Here is a 20,968-nt window from a genome sequence, read left to right as displayed (position 1 = left end):
GTGTGCTGACCTCCTCCAGCCGCCGCCGCTGCTCCTTCTGCTGCTCGATGCGCTTCTGCCGCTCGGCCAGCAGCTGGCGCTTGTACTCCTCCTGCTCTCGTAGCTGCTGCTCCTGCAGGAGCTGCTGGCGGCGCAGCGCCTCCGAGCGCTCCTTGTTCTCCTGCTGTAGACGAATGAAGTCCCGACGCAGTGTCGACTCTCCCGGCACGTTGACGATGGAGCTGCCAAGCCACCACAATGATGAGACAACATTTTCAATTGACCGCCGGTCCTCAAACTTGGTCGTCATGCTTCACCAAATTGGACAAAATCGAGGAAAAGTCCTCTCGTCCGACCCTGGAAATGGCCGCTTCAAGCCAAAACTTCCTGGCTTTTTGAGACTTTTTGGGGGATCGACTACATGTCCACCAAATTTCATGATCCTAAGTGAAACTGTTTGAAGGGGCTAAATTGTCAAAGAATTATAAGGACCCATGGAAATGTCCAAAAGAGCCCTAAAATTGACACTTTGAAACAAAATAGCAGACTACCTCTTTTTCAGGCTTGGCTTGACATTTAAAAAAAAAAAATTATAAGTCTACTCGTGATAGACATGTCTACCAAACCTCATGATCCTGCGTGAAACTAGCATCGGGGCTATATTTTCTAAATATTCATAGGACCCCTGGAAATCATCAAAATGACAGTTGAAATGGGCCATTCAAACCAAAATAACAAACTTCCTGTCTTTTCAGGTATGGCTTTTTGGGACTTTTTAGTGGGTTCTCTCGTGATAGACATGCCTAGCAAATTCCATGTTCCTAAGTAGAACTGAACTCTGAGGGCTTTTTGTAAATTTATTTTTTAAATAAAAATTCAAAGTTTCCCTTGATAATGACACTAAAATGGCAGACCTCCTATGTCTCTTCAAGTAGGGCTTCTTCAGAGATTTTTTGTGGGTTTGCAAATAGACATGTCTACTGAAGTTCATGTTGCATGGTGAAACTGGCTTCAGGGGTTGAATATTAAAAACATTCATGAGCTGTGTTATTTGAGTTTCGTGTTTTATGACTAGTCATCAAACTTGGCCATGACTAACTCATGACTAAAAACTCAAATGTTTCGCAATTTTGCATTGTACGTCCGTCAAAAATATTCATGCTTCAGATTTGGTGGCATTCTGACACAAGGTCTAGCTGTAGTTTGTGGAAATGGCCAAAATTGAGCCTAAAATGGCCTCTTCAAAACAAAATGACAGACTTTGAGTGTGTTTGTTCTTACCTGGGTTCTCCTTCTTGCTCTGACGCTTCTTCCTCCTCTTCTTCACTGCCACTATATTCGTACTCAGTCTCGTCTGTGGAGGACGTTTGGGGTAATGGCATTAAGGCGACGTGTCTTTGACATTACTCAAGTAATGGGTCTTTGGACGATGCGTAAAATGGGTTATCAATGGTGTGTCTTTGATGTGTTTTTAAAGACGCGAGTTTCAAAATGTCTGATTTTGATGGCATTACTCTTGACGAGGTGTCTATGGTGACATCTTTGAAAATGTATTTTATGGGGTCTTTGACTGATGCCATGCCATGCCTTGAATATCAATGATGTCTCCCCGAAGGAGACTGATGCGTGATAATGTCCCTTTGTTGGCATGTCTTTGATCGTCTTTTTGCCAATCCGTCTTTCAAACTATGTCTTGGATGCACATCTTTGATTGTGGTGGCATCTTTTTGACAAGATGTCTTTGGCAGTTTGCATGCGACGACGTAACGCGTCTCCTCACCCTTCTCGCCTCGCTTCTTCTTGGTGCGGTCGATGTGGTCCTTGAGCTGGATGCGCACCTGCCGCTCGTTGGGCTGGTCCCTGATGAAGGGGTGTTTGAGCAGCTGCTCGGTGGGCGGCCGCTGCGTGTAGTTCTTCACCAGGCAGCCCTCGATGAAGCTGAAGAATTTCTTGGACCTGCGAGCAGGGTCCTCCGGTCACATTTTCACACTTAAGAAAGCCAGTTCAAAAACGGAAAAGAAGCGCACCATTTTTTGGACTTGAGTCTTGGAGGAGGGTTTCTGGGGATGAGGAAGAGCGCTCGCATGGGATGCATGTCGCACAATGCTGTGGGAAAACACAACCGTTTACGTTTCCCACTATAGTAGCCTCATTCACGCTGTCCATCTAAGATGGCTTTTTTAAGTCTCACTGTCTCCGAGACTAAGGCATCGATTCAGTGTTGGGGGCATTAAAGTCCACCTACAATTTTGCAAGTTTCCACCCCCTGACTGCGTGAATGTGCACTATGAACACCAAAGACCTCAATTGTTACATTTAGGATGTGCCAGTAGTATGAAAGGGGCTAGATGGGTCTTATGACTTACGTGGAGCTCCTTCAGCCATCTCGATGGCCGTAATTCCGCAAGACCACAAGTCGCTCTGGAGTAAGGGAAAAAAAACAATCATGGAAAATCGTGGCAAGTTGTTAAAAGGGGTCTACGGTGGGGGAACGTACCCGGTAGTCGTAAGTGGCGTCCGGGTTTTCGTCGCAGGCAATGACTTCTGGAGCCATCCAATATGGCGTCCCGATGAAGGTGTTCCGGCGACCCACCGTTCGGTCCAGCTGAGCGCTAACGCCAAAATCCACTGAGAAGGCAGGAAAGGCGCAGGTTTGCATGTTAGCATTTGATCATGATAGCATAGCATCGCATTAAATAGCATAAATGTACTTATTTATTGACTGTACACGACTACAACAAAAGATACAAAATTCTCACCGATCTGCCTTGGCAACTTTGAACACATATTGCTATCTTGCTCATATTGCTATCTTGCTATATGTTCGCATAGAAGGAAATCATATCCAACTAAAAGGCAAGAGTAAAATCCTCACCGATCCACATTTGGGCCTTTTGTACTTGGGTACTATCTTGCTATAGCATGTTATCATTTGATCAATTCTCATTAGAAACGAATACCTGCTTTAATGATATATGCACACGTTCAAACCTTTAGCAAGTTAGCATTTGACGGACTATTCTTAGAAATATTAGTCAACTAGGATGTAAAAAAAAAAACGTATCTTATCAGCATTAGCGTTCTTAACCAGGTTGGTAACATGCTGTGTCAGCATGGCAACTATTACCATGTTAGAGTTGTTGTATTCATTCACATTACACATACGGCAATAACAGGGCTTGTTATTTTATCATGTTGCTACATTGCTATATGTTAGCATAGCAACAGTCAGCATGTTAGCATGCAAACTATCTCAGTTGCATTTATCACATTAACACTCACCTATGAGATGTTCCCAAATTAACACGATGAGATCCACTTGGGTTGTTAGCATGCTAGCTGTTAGTATAGGAGGCCAATTTCTAACATTTCCATACCCAGCTTGACTTCGGCGTTCTCCGTCAGCAGCACATTTTGGCCCTTGATGTCGCGGTGGATGACGTGATGGGCGTGAAGGTGAGCTAAGCCCTGGAAAAAGGACAAAAAGGCGACAAAACAAAAGTCAAAAGTGAGAGAAAATAAAGTTGTGAGAAGGACGGGAAAGACTTCCTGACCCTGAGGATCTCCCTGGAGATATAAGCGATCCAGTCTTCCTTCAGCGTGTTGCCTTTGGTGTTCTTCACCAGGTCCGTGATGGACCCGGCCCCACAGAACTCCATCACCAGCTGGAACAGAAAACAGGGAAGACTCGTGAGATGGAGGACACCACGAGTGCCAGAGGACAGCGCCAAAGCCGGGACCAATTTGTCGGAATCTCCCGTGTGAAAGGGGCACTTTGTTCTCTCGGCTCTGTCATGCCACGTCCAGTTGCGCGATGGTGTGCAGAAAGTAACACGTGCATTGACCGTTTAATGGGAGGCTCGTAAACGAGGTCGCCACTATGACAGCTGGAGAACGGCAACAAAACACGACACTGCGTTTCCGAGTGAGAGTGAGACCGCTCTAGGAACTTGTAAAACAAAGTCGTCAGTGTCTATAAATGAAAACGACGTGGCTTTGCGTTGCTATTATTGTTATTATTATTAGAAATGTACCCATAGCTGGTCATCGTGTCCCGGCGGACTTTTCTTGATGAAGGCGCCGTAGTAGGTGGCGATGTTGCGGTGGTGCGAGTACTTCTTCAGCATGTTGATCTCCAGCTTGATCTCTTCCTCTTCGTCCTGTGTTTGAAGAAAATATTGGGTTCAAACTTCAATGCATGACATTGGAAATAGACATAGGCAAAAGGCAAAAAGGGCCCGCGGTTAATCCCTTTTATTAGAAGCTATTGTTATTCATATAAATTAAACGAAAACAATTTATGCCAAATTAAAATATAAGAAGTAAATTTAACCTGAACTCAACCTTATTTATAGAACAATTTAAATAAAAACATCTGCAGCTGATACAAGGTGCTGCACAAAAATATAAAACAGAGCATAAAAAACATAAAACAATGAACAACAGCAAAGCTAGAGCAACAAAAACAAATATAAACACATATTAACCTAATAATAATAATGTATTAGCATTTTTATTGCCACCTTGATATGTACTTATATGTAAATCTGTCGTTTTTGTGTGCTACATACTGGCTTTTCCTCCAAAAACGAGCCATCGGTGTAGTTTATTTTCTAGTCTATGCAGACTTATTCATCATCAGAGCTTGGCTACGTCACCAACTTGTGACCTGGCATGCAGTCTGCACTCTGTCATTTTTGAGGGGAAAAAAGTATCTATTTCTATTCCATCTGTTGTCATGTGAATGTATAAAGTGCATGTTTTGGTGTGTGGGTAGAAGCCACAGCGTTCCCCAGTAGGACAACATTCCGGTTACGGCGTTCATTCCCCGTCCTAGGAGTTCTCGACGCCTGGCCTTCTAGGTAGTCGTTTATTTTATTATTACTTTATGGGACACATTTCAACCTCCGCCGGCCTCCATTTTTGCGGTGTGAAGACGGCACGTGACTTGACTGATTAAATGAAAGGCTAACGTACAAGGACACCAGACACATTCAAGTCAAGTCGTGATGATGTCATCTAGTGTGTGCGGTGACTCACAAACACACGCTCGCACGCGCACGAAAAACTCACTCACTCATGCCATTGTGGTCCCCATTTGGTTCCCTTTGACTTGAGTGCTCTCGCTATATCGCGGTTCACTTTTACGGGTTTAGTGAATCATAGATTATCTTATCTAACTGCACATTTATGGTAAAATAGACATCGTTAGCTTAATGAATGTAGCCTACCACTGCTAGTTAGAATGAAATGTAATCCATAACAGGTGGTATAGATAGAGGGAAGATGGAAACAGCTGCTGGTGCTTTTTTCAATCGCTTTATTCAACAAACTGTAACAAAATACAGTAATCAATAGCACATTCGAAGCACACCTGCTGGTAGCCTCAACTGACACCGTCACTGTACACCGGAGTGGCTAATGCTATAGCCAGCCAATAGTATGTTGTCGTAAATCCATATCACTCAACAGAACAGACCCACCTTCTAAAGGCATACACACATTCAACAGTTACTATTGTGTAGAATGTATGGATGGCAATCCCAAGTGGACTAAAATGATACCAGCACCTCACAGGTCAATATTGTTTGTAAGCGATGAAGTGGATGCGTCAAACTTAAAAATAGATAGCTGACGTTGGTCCAAAATCTCATAAGTCACATTTTGGTGAACTTCATATTTAAAAAAAAAAATGTTACTACTGGTCAGTGGTCAATGTTTTACACATTACTGACCAATCTAACGTGTTGAAAAAGGCTTGCTCTCTTGCAATGCTAATGGTTGAACAAACTTGCCGAACTGGGGTCTCCTGAAAAGTTACCATTTTGGGGGTACAAGGTTGGAACCTGGGGGTAGCTCTTTTTTTTTGGGGGGGGGGGGGGGGTCATCATGAGCTGTCATCCCTTGCACAAAATGTAATTTTTTGGACCTCGTGAAGCAAATGGAGAATCATCAGGACCCTCTTCAATGATTCCACTGCGCTTCTCATCAACTTTTCCAAGACAGTAAAAAAGTTGACAAGATAAGCGCTACTTTCTTGATGTTGTTTTTTAGTCCTCGTGACGACTAAAACAAACGCGCCACAGCTGGAAACTACATACGACCAGAAGTATGTTTCATTCTGCGTCTGTGTGTGAGTGTGTGTGTGTGCGTGCGCATGTGTCTTCTCATCCCGTTATAGAAGAGGAAGTGGAATGTGGGTCAGAGCGCATGCCGATGTCCTCAAAACACACACAGCAAAAAGAAACTCAGTCAACTTCAAAAGACAAATAGAACCGCGCGTTCTACCAGACGCCTTTCATGTGCTCCCGTTTCCAATGTTCAATATTTTAGCATAACATCGACGCCTAATCTAAAGCATCCGTCTACAAATTATGAATTGTAAAAAGACCAAAAAAGATCCGTCTTTGCAAAAGCGTCATCAAACAATGAAAAGATAAAAGGTGGAGTTAAACACCTTTTCTAATAAAAAATAAAAAATGAAATTAAAAAAGTGATTTTGGGAATGGACAGCCAAGAAAAATCCAATTACAAATAAAATCTGATCAAAAATAAAGTAAAACTACAGTATGTATTTTTTCTATTAAAACACAAATGGTCATTTTTAAATATTGAGTAGACATTTTAAAAACTAATTTCATGAATTGATTAACTAAATTCAAACTACATAAAAAATTACATTTATAGGTGCGACAAAGACCGTCCGACTCACCTCTGTGACGTCCATGACTTTAATGGCCGCCAACTGCCCTGTCTTGACATGTCGACCCTACGGATGACAACAGCAATACAAGTGTTAACAAACAGCAAAAACATAAATAAAAAATGTTACAAATTGAATCAAACTTAAAAAATATTGTGGCGTCTATATGAATGAGTGACTTTTTAAAACGCTAACAGCTGCTATGCTATATAGCAAGATAGCAACCAAAATTCAGAGAGCATACAAGACACAGAGATTAGGATTTCATGTCATGCTGTGTAGTGGGGTACCATTTACAATGGGAACTGCTAACATGCTAACAAGCTAACATAGAGGAGGAGAGCACCCTGGGTGCAGATTTTAGAATCCTGCCCTGAAGTAGCAAAGTATACAATTTTAGCAATATGAATTGCTAAAACGCTTGGTGTCGGAATCCTATCATCTAGCAAGATAGCAACCTGACTGAGACTAGCGCTAAGGCAGATCAATACAGCTTTTCATTGCGTTGGGATCACAAGATGGGGAGACCGTTCATTGTCGGGAATCACAAGACAACAGAGCAGACCCGCAATGAGTGGTTTCACAACGGCATAGTTAGCATAGCGCAGAAAAATGCCAAACAGAAGCAGGCTGAAGAAGCGTTTAAGCTTTGCCAGCCCTTTAAACGCAAAGACAAACAGAGCAGAAGTAACAAATGGAGCAAAATAAGTCGGTGTAGCAAGCACTGCTAAGTCATCGCTTTCCAACTCCCCCCACACACACACGCACGCACGTACACACGCACACACATTTGCCTGGCCTACTGCCTATTCATCCTAAAGCTAAAGCCAAAATAAACGCAGCGACGCCAGTCCTAACTCTTGCAATAGAAAAAAAAAAAAACGTTGCTTGTTTGGGTTGTTTTAAATGAACGGTCGCTCATGTGGGAACGAGTGGCGCGTCGCCACGTGGTGACTTCACAGGCTGTAACAATTATAAAACACTCAGACTCTTGAGGCATGACATCATCCCCTCATCGTTCTTTGTTCAGTGGAAAAAAGGACGTTAGAACGGACGTGAAATATTTAGCTAACAGAGTCAATAGAATCGAGGCTAATAGGAGGCAAAGTCAGACAATCGGACAGATGCTAGTATGGACGTTAGGACTGACACTTGGACAGAGGTAAGACGGCTGCTAAGACTGCGGCAAGAACGGATGCTAGGACAGACACTCGGATGAGTGTACCGTTGAACGGACAAATGGCTGAATGGTAGGACAGATGTTAGGATGGATATCACTATGGACCCTTGGATGGACACTAAAAATGAGGCTAGAAGTGACACAAGAATGCACCACTTGGACGGACGCTAGCACTGACATGAGTATGGATGCCAGGGATGATGTTAGGTCAGACGCTAGGACGGCTGTTATGATGGACACCAAGACGGACATTACGACTGGTGCCAAGACTGAGGCTAGAACGGACGTTTGGATTAATGTTAGATTGAATGCAAGGACAGACCTTAGGACGGATGTTACGATGGAGACTTGGATGGACGCAACAACAGACACTAGGATGGATGCTAAGGCCGAGGCTAGAAAGGACTCTAGGATGCTAACAGTTGGTATGCTAATACATATAAAGACAGCAACGTGGATACAAAAGGCGCAAAGGGAGACAAAAGGATTTTGCATCCTGCTGTTTTTCCAAATGAGAATTGCTAAAATGCTACCATGCCTGATAAAGTGATCAGTGCCAAACAACAAAACAAACAAGGGCGAAAACAAGAGCAAACTTGGTAGTTAGTTACAGTCATAAAAACCATAGACTGAGCCTTTGTGTGTAAACGTTGTCGCCAGGCGGAGAACAAAAAGCGCTCAGTCAGCAGCGTGGCGGCTTGAAAGGGTCACATGGGCAGCTGTCCATGAATTGATTTACTCACAGTGCTTCACTTCACGTCGCATACGCGCATCCAACCACAACCCCCTCTAAACTTCACTTCCCAACCGCCACTTTACTCACATTTGTCAACACGCTAACGGCAAAAAACTAAATCACTGTGTTTATTTCATGGAGAATCGACAAAGTTTCTTCATGGGTCAAGACATGCTGCTCAATGGTAAGCTATCACAAAACGCAGCACAAAGACAGACAACTAGTTAAAGTAAAGATGCTGGTTTTACATCATATGCAATACTGGATGAGTAGATTGTCATTAGTCAAGAGAGTGGACGGTATGCCGCTCAATGCTATGCTCCTGCTAAACTCAAGAACACGAAAGCTAAAGTTCTGATTTGGCTGTTTTTGCGTGACATCTCATGCTAGAAATGTGGCTAGTTAGTCAACACGGTGCATATCTCTAAACCAGGAGGATGCATCACTAAAAGTTAAAACAGATTTTTTGTCAAACTGCAGTCATGGCCTTATTTTGTTGTTGTTGTTGCGAGTGCATGCTATGCTGCTTGATGCGACGCTATAGCTAACTGACATATTTATGGGCCGAAATGAAGCAACCGTTTGTTTGTGTGTTTGTAGACGTGTTGTGTGTACTAGATTTAACGCAGATAGGATGAAGACGAGGAAGTAGGGGGCTGGATGCCAATCGCCCCCCACCCCCCCGAAAGGAAATGCCAGGGCAGTGGTGTCATTTTATAAAACACACACACTGGCATCTGAGAGTGTGTGTGATTTTAGAGGGACAAGGCCTTCTTTATTGCACCCCCTCTGGGCTTTGAATCATGAACAAGAGGCCAGGTGCAAGCGGCCATGTAAACACACACACACACACACACACACACACCAAACAAACTTGCACACACACTTGCAAACATAAATAAGCAAAAAGTCTAAAAGAAAAAGTAAGACTTAGAACTCCACAAAAAGCAAAGTTGGTGATGTAAGAATTTTTAAAAAATGTAAAAAGGGAAATTAGGTGAGTTAATTGTACGGTAAAAATAAGAATTTAAGACGCTCCAAAAGAGGGAATTAGGTGGCATAATAATAATTTAAGACACTCCATAATACTTTTTAGTTGGAACATAAGAGTAAAATTAAAGCTGCCCAAAAAGGCAATTTAGTTCTATCATAAGAATTCCAGACCCCAATGATAATTTGATTGAGTTGGCAGAATAATAAGAGTAAAAATTAAAGCCCCCGCGCCCCCAAATGTGAATTAGTAGGAATAATAAGAACTTATATCATCTGGTGGAATTAAATCAACAGGAATATTAAAGTGATTTATTTGGCAAAATCCTAATAACGTATAGCCCTCATTAAAAAAAACAAAACAATTTAATTGGCAGAATAATAATACTAATAATTAGAGCTGTCAACAAAAGCAAACGCTTCCCATGAAGAAATAAACAAGCCCTTCCTTGGCTGAGGTGACACAAGAGAAGAGAAAGTGCATGGGGGGTGACGAGTGTCATGGGATGCCATCGTAGTACGGCGACGACATTCTGGCCGCGGGTGCAACTTTCCATAACGTAGCGAGCTAGTGGGCTAATTTTAGCCTCTCAGAGTTCTTCTCTCTACCGGAAGCTTGTTATTCCCTGGCTGAGACTCATTAGCGTTGATGGCGGCTGACTGGGAGGTTGGGAAGATACGAATCACGGATAGAACACTATTAAATCCTGTTAGCCGGTCACAACTTGAGGCCTGGGACGAGGATACACGTCGGAATGGAGGCTAATAGCAGTGAGCTAATTAAATGCAACACAAAGGGGGAAGTGAATGGAGATGCTATCACAACTTCTCGGGGTTAGCAGTCACGAAAATTCCGCCCCAAACCCAGTTTCACTTAGCAAGGAGTTTGCTGGACCATCACAAGGATCCCTCTGCCTGACAAAAGACAGTAAGCCAGCATTTTAGGGTCACGTTTCCCTTGGCCGATTCTTTGGAAAATTCAACCCCCAAAGTGAGTTTCTTTCAGCAACTAAATTTGGTCGCCATTTCTATCATGAGTAGACCCCCCCCCAAAAAAGCCATGCTGGAAAACTTACAGGAAGTCTGCCAATTTGGTCTGAAGCAGACATTTTAGGGTCTTGTTGGTAATTTCGCGGGGTCCATAGAATTTTTGGAAAATTCAGTACCTGAAGGCAGTGAGCTCTTTATCAGAAAATTTGGTGATTCATGTCTATCATGAGTTGACCCACAAATCATTCTCAGGAAGCCATATCCAAAAAGACATAGCAACTCCGCCATTTTGCGTCAAAGTGGCCATTTTAGGCCCATTTTGAGGATCATCAGCACCCAAAGTCAATTTCAGTTAGTAACATGAAATTTGGCAGGCATGTCATTCACGAGTAGACCCACAAAAATATCTCAAGAAGCAATGCCCAAAAAGGCACGGAAAGTCGTCCATTTTGCTCTGAAGCGGCATTTTAGGGTATTTTTTTTTCACCGTTGGCAGACGTCCTTCAAAGGCCAATTACTCCTTTATGCTTTGTCGGAATTGGAGAAATTAGTGTGAGATTGGATTTGTGGTGACAAACTGACAGCTGGATATTGCCACTGCTCTCTTCCACAGGGGGGCTTGTGTAGGCTTATATCTTAAAGTGTAGTTTTGGGGATTTGCCCCCATACCCAGTATAAGAACCCCGCCCATGCAGCAGAAAGAAGCTAGCGCCAAGCGACTAATCCACGGACAGCAGAAGCTGCTTAAAGTCAACAGCGCCAATCTCAATTAGGAGGGGAGGGGACGTGCGATGCCAGGCTAGCCGGCTAACTTAATTAGCTCGTTAGCATCTGTGAATGAAGTGAGCTAGGGGGGGACTAAGTCGCTACTGTCCACTGCTGAGCATGATTATTATAAAAAATATGGCACATCAGATATAATGATACCTTAATGTTCTTAACGCCAAAACACATGACCATTAATTAGGACAATGAAGATCAAGCCACGTTAACATTCATTTAAAATTCTCTAAATTATGTTAGATTTATTCAAGACTAAACTGTCTTGGATGTTTACAAAAAAACGCAGATTGCTAAACAGCTCTCTGTGAGCTGAGATGAGATCTAGCTATCTATCAAATCCCATGTTTTGCTACAAGGCGCTAATGCTAATGGCTGCGCTAAGCATTATTCGTGTGTGTGCTCGTGCAGTCGGCCATGTCATCATGTCAGATGTGTCTGGTTTGGATGGCACGTGTGAGCAGTGGAGCGGGTCGGCGCGCCCGCGTGGTCAAGCGTGTCTGCGTCGTGTCAGGAAGGCCGCTGGCCTACTTTTGGCAGCTGTATTTTTACAAGAAAGACTCCGCCTGGAGTAAGGCGTCATACAACATTTTGGATAAAACGTTTATAGCTTCCTGTTAACATAAAATATAATTCAGTCTTATGCTTTCATAAACATCAAAGACAATTAAATGAAATTCATGTTTGGGTTTTGTAAACATCAAAGACTATAGGGAGTCCTATATGAACTTCACTTAGGGGTTTTTGGTTTGGTGTCAAAGACAATTCCGTCTTCAATTGACATAAGATAGGTGTTTTTACAGACATCAAAGCCAATTAGCATATTCAATGATCCTAACTTATGCAAAAATCAAAGAAAATTTACAGTAATCAATGAAGCTATAGTGCAGAAGTTTTCTAAAGACAATTTACCTTCCATGTTTTGGTAAACATCAAAGACAATTTATAATTGTCAATTAACCTAGCTTAGATGTTTCCACAACCATACACAAATTTTCGTTATAACAAAGCTAGCACCATAGTTTTCGAAACAGACTAATTTGCCTTTCGCGTTTTTGTAGACATCCCAGACAATTGTAATCTTGAGCGATGTTAAGTTTCATAGTTTTGTTAACATCAAAGACAATTCAGGCATGACAAAAAAATAAAAAATAAAGACAATTCTCTCTCCAACCAAGCTAACATGTGTGTGTACTTACAAATGAGTCTTAGTGACGCTTACGTCGTAACTTTGTCAACATCAAAGACGATTCTGTCTTCATTGCAACTCAAGTCACTTACGTCACGGTTCAAAGGGTTCGGACGGCAAAGGTGTTTGTCTCTCTGCCTTTGAATGTCGGCAGTAAATATCGACGACGCCAGCTTTGTGGTCGGTGTTGTTGCTACGGTAACGCTTGGTATCACGCGGGGGAACATTTGGCTTTGAATTGCGACTGAAAAAGACTTTTGTTTGGCTTAGACTAGAAATGGGCAAGGCCAACGTCATGACAACGGCACAGTGATGACATCATTGACTACAGAAGCGGGATTTTCTTGTGCTGTATTGAAGTAGCTTAATCTTCGGTTTACGAAAACAGCCGACATACAAAAAAGGTTGCCGTCTAAAAAAAATTAAAAAAAAGGTCTTTGATGTTTAAATAAAAAAAACATACGTTGGGTTTTCTGGGATCGTAAATATTGTTTTATTTGAAAACGGTAAGGTTTGTTGGGATAGGATCATCTTTGTCTTTTGATTAACATTTGTTTCGATTCGATCTCATATCGATCTCGCATAAGATTTTGGACGGGAAGCAGCTGGCAGACATGCCAACACACCCCCACACACCCACACACACACACCCCCCCACACACACACACACACACACGCACACGTACACAGGAAGTCGGCGGTCCACGACCACGGTTTACATTGAGGCTAAATACATCCTATGTATTCGCTCAGCATGGCGGGCAGGGCCAAAGACAGACCGCCCGGAACGTTCCACGCGAGCACTTTCATCGCATTCCTTCAAAAAGGCCGGCGGGGGTAATAAGGGGGTTGGAGGGGGGGGGGGGGTAAATACAGGGTCAAGTGACGGCACAGAGGAAGGGTGAGGCGCGTTTAATTAACATGGTGGAAAAACTCAAAAGCGTGTGGGTAAAAAATTGGCGAGGATCGGGTAACAGGGGGCCTCAACAGAGTGAAGTGATCTCCCACTTTATGGCGTGCACTAAATAGATGGCAGATAACAGAGCCGACGCCCACTTTTGTGCATGGCATTCCCATGCCACCAAACTGGAGTCAGCTCAAAATTAAAAATATTTCTAAATATAATATTACGACTTTTTCATTTTCCTGAACAATACACACTTTTCTTCTTCTGAAAAAAATGTATGTCAGGTTCATTTGGGGAAAAATAACATTTTGATGTTGGAAAAACTTTTCTGGGAAAAATGCGTCCCAAACACATAACTTTATTCCTGTATCATTACTACTTTAAAAATGACTTAATATGGTAAGGGTACAACGTTTTCTGCAAAATATGCTCTTCTTTCTAGAAAATGTCTGACTTCATTCTGGTAAAATATGGCTTTATCATTGTATCATTACTACTACTACTACTACTACAAAAAAAGACCATTCTTGTGTATAAAACACCTTGACGGCATTGACTTAAATTTTTTTTTTTTAAATTCAACATTAAATACAATACCTCGGAGGAGGTAAAGACGGCGTATGCATTTGAAGGCGGCCCTGCCCCTCCTGCAACATAGTGACCCACAACTCCGCTGTGCCGCCACATGCTAAAAATAGACAGGATTTAACCTACAGCGAGAGGGGGGGGGGGCACGAGGCTAAATGTTGAAAACATGAAAGCAAACATGAGCATGGATGTTGGTAGAGATTCTTTCCCGCCACAATATAAATACGTGAAAAGAAGTGTTAAGAAATTCTAATAATTAAAGTTTGACATCCACAAAATAAATAAATAAAATAAAAAAGAATTCTGCCTTTTGGAGGTACAATAGTATGTACTTTCTGCAAAACCTCTGTGTGAAAATAGCTTTTGAGACATGGAAATATACATGCACAGTCTTGTATACTTTATAGTGCATCGCTGGGTTCTGTGTGAATGGCACTTGTGTATTTATTACAGATAAATTCAGGATCTTTTATAGCAATATTGGTGTGTCTCTGCGTGAAAGGCGCAGTGTCAAACATTATAACATCACAATGTGTTACATTTATTGTGGGACGCTACGTCCAACCAATATCCTGCCTCTGCTGGGTTCAGTGTGAAAGGAGCGAGCAGAGAGATCAATAGTTTTGTGGTATTTCAGCATGTGACACTGAAATATAATGTAAATAATAAAAATGAATAGGCTGTCATTTCTCTGTGAAAGGGGCTCACATAATATATGAATATAAAGCAAAGGAAAAAATGAATGATGTAAAAAATTAGCATGAAAGGGTCTTGTATCACATTGTCAAGATAATAAAAAAAAAAGGGTGAATGATGCAGTATCTCTGTGTGAAAGGGGCTCATATCACACTTCAAAATAAAGTGAGGAATACAAATGAATGGTGAAAAAAGGCTCCATATTTTGACAGAAATTAGGAAATTAGCAATTTGGCATCCTCACATTGACCTAATCTGCCCGGAAACAGGCGGGTGTTCGTTAGAGGAGCGGGGAGATGCGTCGCCGTGGTAACCAAACGACTCCCGCCTGAAGTTTCCCCAGCATGACAGCACAGGCCGGGCGGGAAGCCGGCAGAGTCTGCCCGGTGACAGGAGGAAGACTCACGCTCTCACAACCTCTGCTCCAATGGGAAGCCTGCATCCTGGTCAGCTGCACCGGGGGTCTGAGCGCCTGGGGCCAATAGCGTGGCAGGAGTCATGGTCATGTGACTGGCCAGGACCAGCCCAGTCAAAGCGGATGAAAACAAACGCTAACAATAATGAGGCCGCCGGTTACACAACACACACAAGCTACAAGGCGCTAAAGTGGGACCGTATGTTGCCATGGCAACCAGGACAAAAAAAAAAATGTGTGTCTGATATGAGCCCTATATAGCTGTTAGCGTACTTAGCCTTACTAAAGTTAGCACTCAAGCTACAGAACATGATCGTGAATGTGTTCCATCTTAATTCTATGATCTTAACAGAATGCCTACCCGTCGGGAGTGTCAGCCATTCTCGCTAGCTAGACTTAATCCCTCAGCATAAAACTTGAGTTTGCTGTTAGCACACCTAGCCTCGCTAACGGTAAAACTCAAGATACACAGGCTAACTTCTTTGCCACTCTTGCATTTTAGCTCTCTAGCTAATGTGTAGTGTAGACAAGTTCACATTTTTAGCACCTGTCATAAAATGAGATGGAGCTGTTAGCACACCTAGCCTTGCTAACATTAACACTAAAGGAACACATTCAAATTGTGAAAAAATGACAACAATCCTCAAATATGTAGGTTTCATGGCTGATGACTAGCAAGGCTAGCCTAGCTTGTGAGCTAGTGGAGATTTGTTCAAATATTTATCCCAGAAGATTTAGCTGCTAACGTTGCTGCTAATCTTTCCAACACTAGCATATAAACTACGCACTATGATTGTGAAAATACACAGTGACGACAATTCATGAATTTGAAGATGTTAACAAACATTGCTGTCCCCAGGCGAACCTGTCTGCTCACGGGAGTGTTAGCCTAGCATGCTAACTGTAAACAGGCCCTTCAAAACATTCAGATAATGTATGTTAGTTAACAGTTCATTTTACTGAAGGCCGACAAACAACTACTAATTATTTAAAGCATGGGCATAATCAAAGAGTTGCTAGCATTAGCATACCTTTCATAAACAATCTATGATTATACCTTTCATAAACAATCTATGATTAACAGCCCCCTGAATTGACGGGCGGCAGATGGCCACCCGTACAGTTACTCACACGCATAATACACACCAGCTCAGACAGACGAACAACTGTCACTAAGGAGTCGGACTAGACGTACCATGAGGCCTTGAGGTTGGGTGGGGGCCTGAAATAAGCTGATGGGTGTTATTCATGGGGTGGGGGTAAGTCCATTTCTTACCCGTCCCACTCACAGCTCAGACAGGATCGCCGAGATGTCTTAACAACACAAAAATAGCTAACAGATACAAACGAGTATAGTACCCACCAAAAGACATTTCGGAATGCTAATGCGAAAAACATCACTTGCGGCAAGGCAATGTGATGACTAGTCACAAAGGCTTGGATATTGGATGAAATCCAGTCACATCAAATCCAATTTCAAAGCTCGCTAAATATCATGAACTGAATCATATCATGAATTGCATTGCAATTCCCACACTTAACTGATGTATCAATATCAAAATGTATGCATGTGATGCAATCGTGGTACTGCTGCTATCAGTGGCAGGATATCATGATAATATTGTCAAAACGGTGCCGTATCGTATCTTGAGTTGCTCTGCCACTTCCATCAATACCCGTTACTGAACTGAAAATTTTGAAAAATGGAAAACAATGGATTGGTACCAAAGTAGCAGACCTACACAAATGTTTTGGAATAACAGACGAGGCGTCGGCGAGAGCTAAAAGGCTAAGCTAATATTTATCCATGCAGATGTCAAAAACAACATTAGCAGTGTGGCTTCTCCATAGAGTCCACTTCCTGTTTGCTGCTATGCCGTTGAAAGGTCAGACCAGAAAAAGGTCCCGGCAGCACATTTGTTGTCGCTGTTGCGGCTTCACTTCCTGTGCAATGAAAAGGTCAAAACAGACGCCATCGAAGGTCCACTTTGAATAGCCGGAACGTCTGTGAGCTAGCTTGGCACAAGTCGATGCGACTTCACTGCTTTGTAGTTTTTTCCCATGCAACCATTAACTATTATTATACTGCATATACATAGTGTAGATAGTGGACATGCAGCGAGTCTGGAAAGTATTCGCAGTGCTTCACTTTTTCCAAATTTTGTTACGTTACAGCCTGATTCCAAAACAAATTAAATTCATTTCCCTCCCACAAAATTCTATACACAACACCACTAACATATTTTGACATATTTGCAAATGTATTCAAAACAAAAACACAGTACACAAAATGTGGCTACATTGTGAATATTTTCCATGTGAAAGGCAAAGGTGGCCCTTTTGTTTTATGGCCGTATCTGTGTCTATATTGCTATATGAAAGCTTATAAGTTTTAGTGTAGACGAATAAATGTCTAGAATACTGTTTTACAGCTCGGATGCCATAATTTTGCTGAATCTGTTTGTGAAATGAACCACATCAAAAATAAAAATTTGTAGTGAGCTTGCGTGCTACCATGTCGACGTGTGCAATATCCTGGCTTTACTGGGTTATGTATTAAAGATGTGGACGGATAAATGTCAGATCTGATTTGTTTTATGGCTACCATTTATGTGATAGTGTTAAGGAGGTTAACTATTCATATAAATAGTTTGAGTTTTTGGTCGCCATTACGTTTTACACAAGTAGCTAATACATCGCTAAAGTTAGCAATAGCATCAGCTCATTTCCTTTTTTTGGTTTGTTATTAAATGTCAGTGTGTTGACAACTTCCTCAGTTTTGCTACTTCCTCACGAGCATATAAAAAATTACTTTTTCTATTTAGTGTGGGATAAAAGTCGTAAACCAGGTTAAATGAGTTCCTCGACAGCTTACGGGGGGGATTCCCGGCCCACCCGCCGAGTGTGCACTAAAAATTACCCCACGGTTCTCTGGAAATACGACCTCGTCTTTTTGAGACCCGTGTTATTACAACGATGACGTGTTGCTTTCCTTTATAATTTCCACTTTTGCTTCCCCTCATATTTATTTTTCCGATCCTTCCTCCGTCCTGTCACGTTCTGCCGTTTCTGGGTCAAATGAGTGCAAAGATGCGAGAAAAAAAAAAGCTAATTTGTGTTATTCATGGAATCCCGAGGAGCTCAACTCAAAACGTCCAAGATTTGTGTTTCTATTTCATCTTGTCACAATTAAATGCTCAAGTACAAATTTCAAATGGGAAACAATATTTCATGTCATTCTCACTAATACCACTACTACAACGGCCTATTATACGAAAAACACCATTATAACACCTACTTACCAATACCACTACAACTACTACCTCCACCATTGCGGTGCACACTCACAATTTCACGATTCGGCATGCTCAGATTCACTTATTTTAGCATCTTGGTGCTAAGGTACTTAAGTGAGTTAAAGAGCTCATTTCAACAAAAGTAGTGCTTTCTCGCCAGCTTGTGGCATCTGTAGCAAGACACTAGGTTGAAGTGTGTTGAGGAGTTTCACTTGGACAAAAGTAAAGCTTTGCCATTATCTAGTGACATAAACCTTTTGGGGGGAGTGTCAGTCATTGGAAGGGAACTATACTACAAAAACAAAATAGTGTTGACTTAAATATCAAGTATAAAAACAACTATTGTGCATAACTATATCAACGTAGCAAGAAAATGAGTGTCCTATGTTGGTATATTGACTCTGTATCGCGATAACCGTAGGGCTGTATCGACAACGGGGTGGGCCTAAATCCATCATGGAGCACTGAGGTATTCAGGGGCACTGTGGCGAGGACAAATACACAAACACCTCCCATGCAAATGGCGCTGAGAAGCCTGTCAAGGGGATAGAATCTCTTAAATCAGTGCAAATGGAGGTCGTGCACGCCATCTAACTGGGGCGTGGATGACACACGCACGGGCGCGCGCGCTCGCGTGCGCACACACACACACCCACACAAACACACGCACACACACAATTTTACACTAACCTTGTATACTTGTCCATAGGTGCCATTTCCCACCACCTCCACCAGCTCAAAAATCCCAGCAGGATCCTAAATAACGAAACAAGCGCGCCCAGTGATGAGTTAACGGAGCGATAATTGAGCAAAGGGTGTGTTTGATGCCAAGGCCGGCGGCGCCCGGTCAGACTTGGCCTCACACACACATTCAGCAGCGGCGGGGATTAGACAAAGAAGAGGAGGCTAGCTACAACCTCGTCAACAAACATCGTTTCTTCATTTTATTTCACAGAATTGAAAGTGTTTATAATTCTCGCACTTACCCGCAGGGATGCCAGGTCGATATCCACCAGGCTTTTGGCCGGGGAGTCGTTCGCCATTTTTAAAGCGGAAAAAAAGCCAGGGGAATATAAGCGAAATGGCGTTTTTTTTTTTTTTTTATGTCCTTCACTCCGACGGCGAACGTCTCATCGTCGATTCTTGTTCTTGTGGCGTTAAATCCTCGCCATACGCGGCTCTCCGCTCGTTCTCGCTCTCGCTCTCAATGGCTCCTCTCGGTTCCCTGCTACATACCGACTGGGAGCGTAGAGTGGAGTAGGCTCAGAATCTCTCTCCCCGGCCGCATCCTCTTGATTGGCCCGCCCCCTCTTGTTTCTTGCGGAGAGAACCCGGATGATAGATAGATGGATAGATAGATAGATAGATAGATAGATAGATAGATAGATAGATAGATAGATAGATAGATAGATAGATAGATAGATAGATAGATAGATAGATAGATGGATGGATGGATGGATGGATGGATGGATGGATGGATGGATGGATGGATGCATGGATGGATGGATGGATGGATGGATGGATGGATGGATGGATGGAACCGTTCGTGGTGAGATCACAGCAGTTCATCCATCCATTATCTGAACCGCCTTTTACAATAGTTTGGTGATACCTTTCCATCATTAACGATACCAAGACACAATGCCTTATATACAAACATTATGATATCGAAATAACAGTTAGTGATGACTGAGATGCAGTGATATAGTGCAATAATCGGTATGTTGTTAAAAATAATCGACGATACACTACTATATCTTTGGGAACTACAGAAAAACACGTTAAAGCATGTTATGTAAAAGTTAAAGTAATTGTATAAAATATCGATATTTTACCCTTGTGTACTGATTGAAATGATTCATGAAAAAGTACCCGGACCACGCGCATCATGCTTAACACATTAAGCGTGACAACATTGACCCCATGTGGCCACAAGGTGCAGTTGCTTTAACACGTTTGGGAAGCTCAGCTGGAGATTTTTTATGCATGTCTATCATGAGTAGACCCACAAAAAAGTCTCACGAAGCCATCACCGAAAATACATAGGAAGTCAACAATTTTGGAGGCCATTTTTGGCTCTTTTGGGGGGAGCGTCATTTGAGGGTCCTTCAAACTTTTGGAAAATTCAACCTCCAAAGCCAGTTTTAATGACAACTCCAAACGTGGTCAGCATTTCTATCATGAGGGGACCCACAAAAACGTCTCTTGATGAGCAAACACAGGAAGTCAGCCATTTATGTTTAAAGCAGCCATTTTAGGGCCATTTTGCCCATTCACGGGGATCCTTTTAAAACAGACTACCCCTAAGATTTTTTGTTGCCTCTGGTCTACCGAATTTGAAGAACGTATACTAGATATTTGTGGTTCGCAAACTAAGTACCACCTCAAAAAAAATCTACATGCCACCACAATAACCTACATCAATATACCATAACGTAATAGGTCAAAGTTGTTAATTAAAAACAAGGTAAGTTTTATCTCTAAAAAGTCTATTTAATATTGTAGGCACTTGATAGTCA

At 42.3% G+C, this 20,968-nt stretch overlaps 1 protein-coding gene across 9 annotated transcripts in view; it reads right to left on the bottom strand.

Moving 5' to 3' along the window:
- The window catches only part of LOC147136756 (mitogen-activated protein kinase kinase kinase kinase 4-like), a 39,061-nt gene extending 19,314 nt beyond the window's left edge, over window positions 1-19,747 (bottom strand). For 6 of the 9 annotated variants that reach the window (XR_015089483.1, XM_086050915.1, XM_086050917.1 and 3 more), the window contains exons 1-12: window positions 19,436-19,747; window positions 19,140-19,205; window positions 6,692-6,748; window positions 4,014-4,139; window positions 3,534-3,644; window positions 3,357-3,447; window positions 2,477-2,607; window positions 2,346-2,400; window positions 2,007-2,085; window positions 1,760-1,935; window positions 1,261-1,333; window positions 11-221 (exon numbers count right to left, since the gene is read on the bottom strand). Coding sequence is in view for 8 of the 9 variants with exons in the window: in XM_086050915.1 (XP_085907041.1) it covers window positions 11-221; window positions 1,261-1,333; window positions 1,760-1,935; window positions 2,007-2,085; window positions 2,346-2,400; window positions 2,477-2,607; window positions 3,357-3,447; window positions 3,534-3,644; window positions 4,014-4,139; window positions 6,692-6,748; window positions 19,140-19,205; window positions 19,436-19,492 (1,233 nt within the window). In the remaining variant the exon portion in view is untranslated. The remainder of the gene's footprint in view (window positions 1-10; window positions 222-1,260; window positions 1,334-1,759; window positions 1,936-2,006; window positions 2,086-2,345; window positions 2,401-2,476; window positions 2,608-3,356; window positions 3,448-3,533; window positions 3,645-4,013; window positions 4,140-6,691; window positions 6,749-19,139; window positions 19,206-19,435) is intronic. The other 3 variants (XM_086050920.1, XM_086050921.1, XM_086050922.1) reach the window with 1 other exon arrangement.
- Window positions 19,748-20,968: the final 1,221 nt, after the last annotated feature.

The sequence above is a fragment of the Filicampus tigris genome, chromosome 14 (genome assembly GCF_054856515.1).
Source record: "Filicampus tigris isolate MCC_2025a chromosome 14, RoL_Ftig_1.0, whole genome shotgun sequence".
Taxonomy (NCBI): Eukaryota; Metazoa; Chordata; class Actinopteri; order Syngnathiformes; family Syngnathidae; genus Filicampus; species Filicampus tigris.
This window is presented reverse-complemented; position numbering and strand designations above follow the sequence as displayed.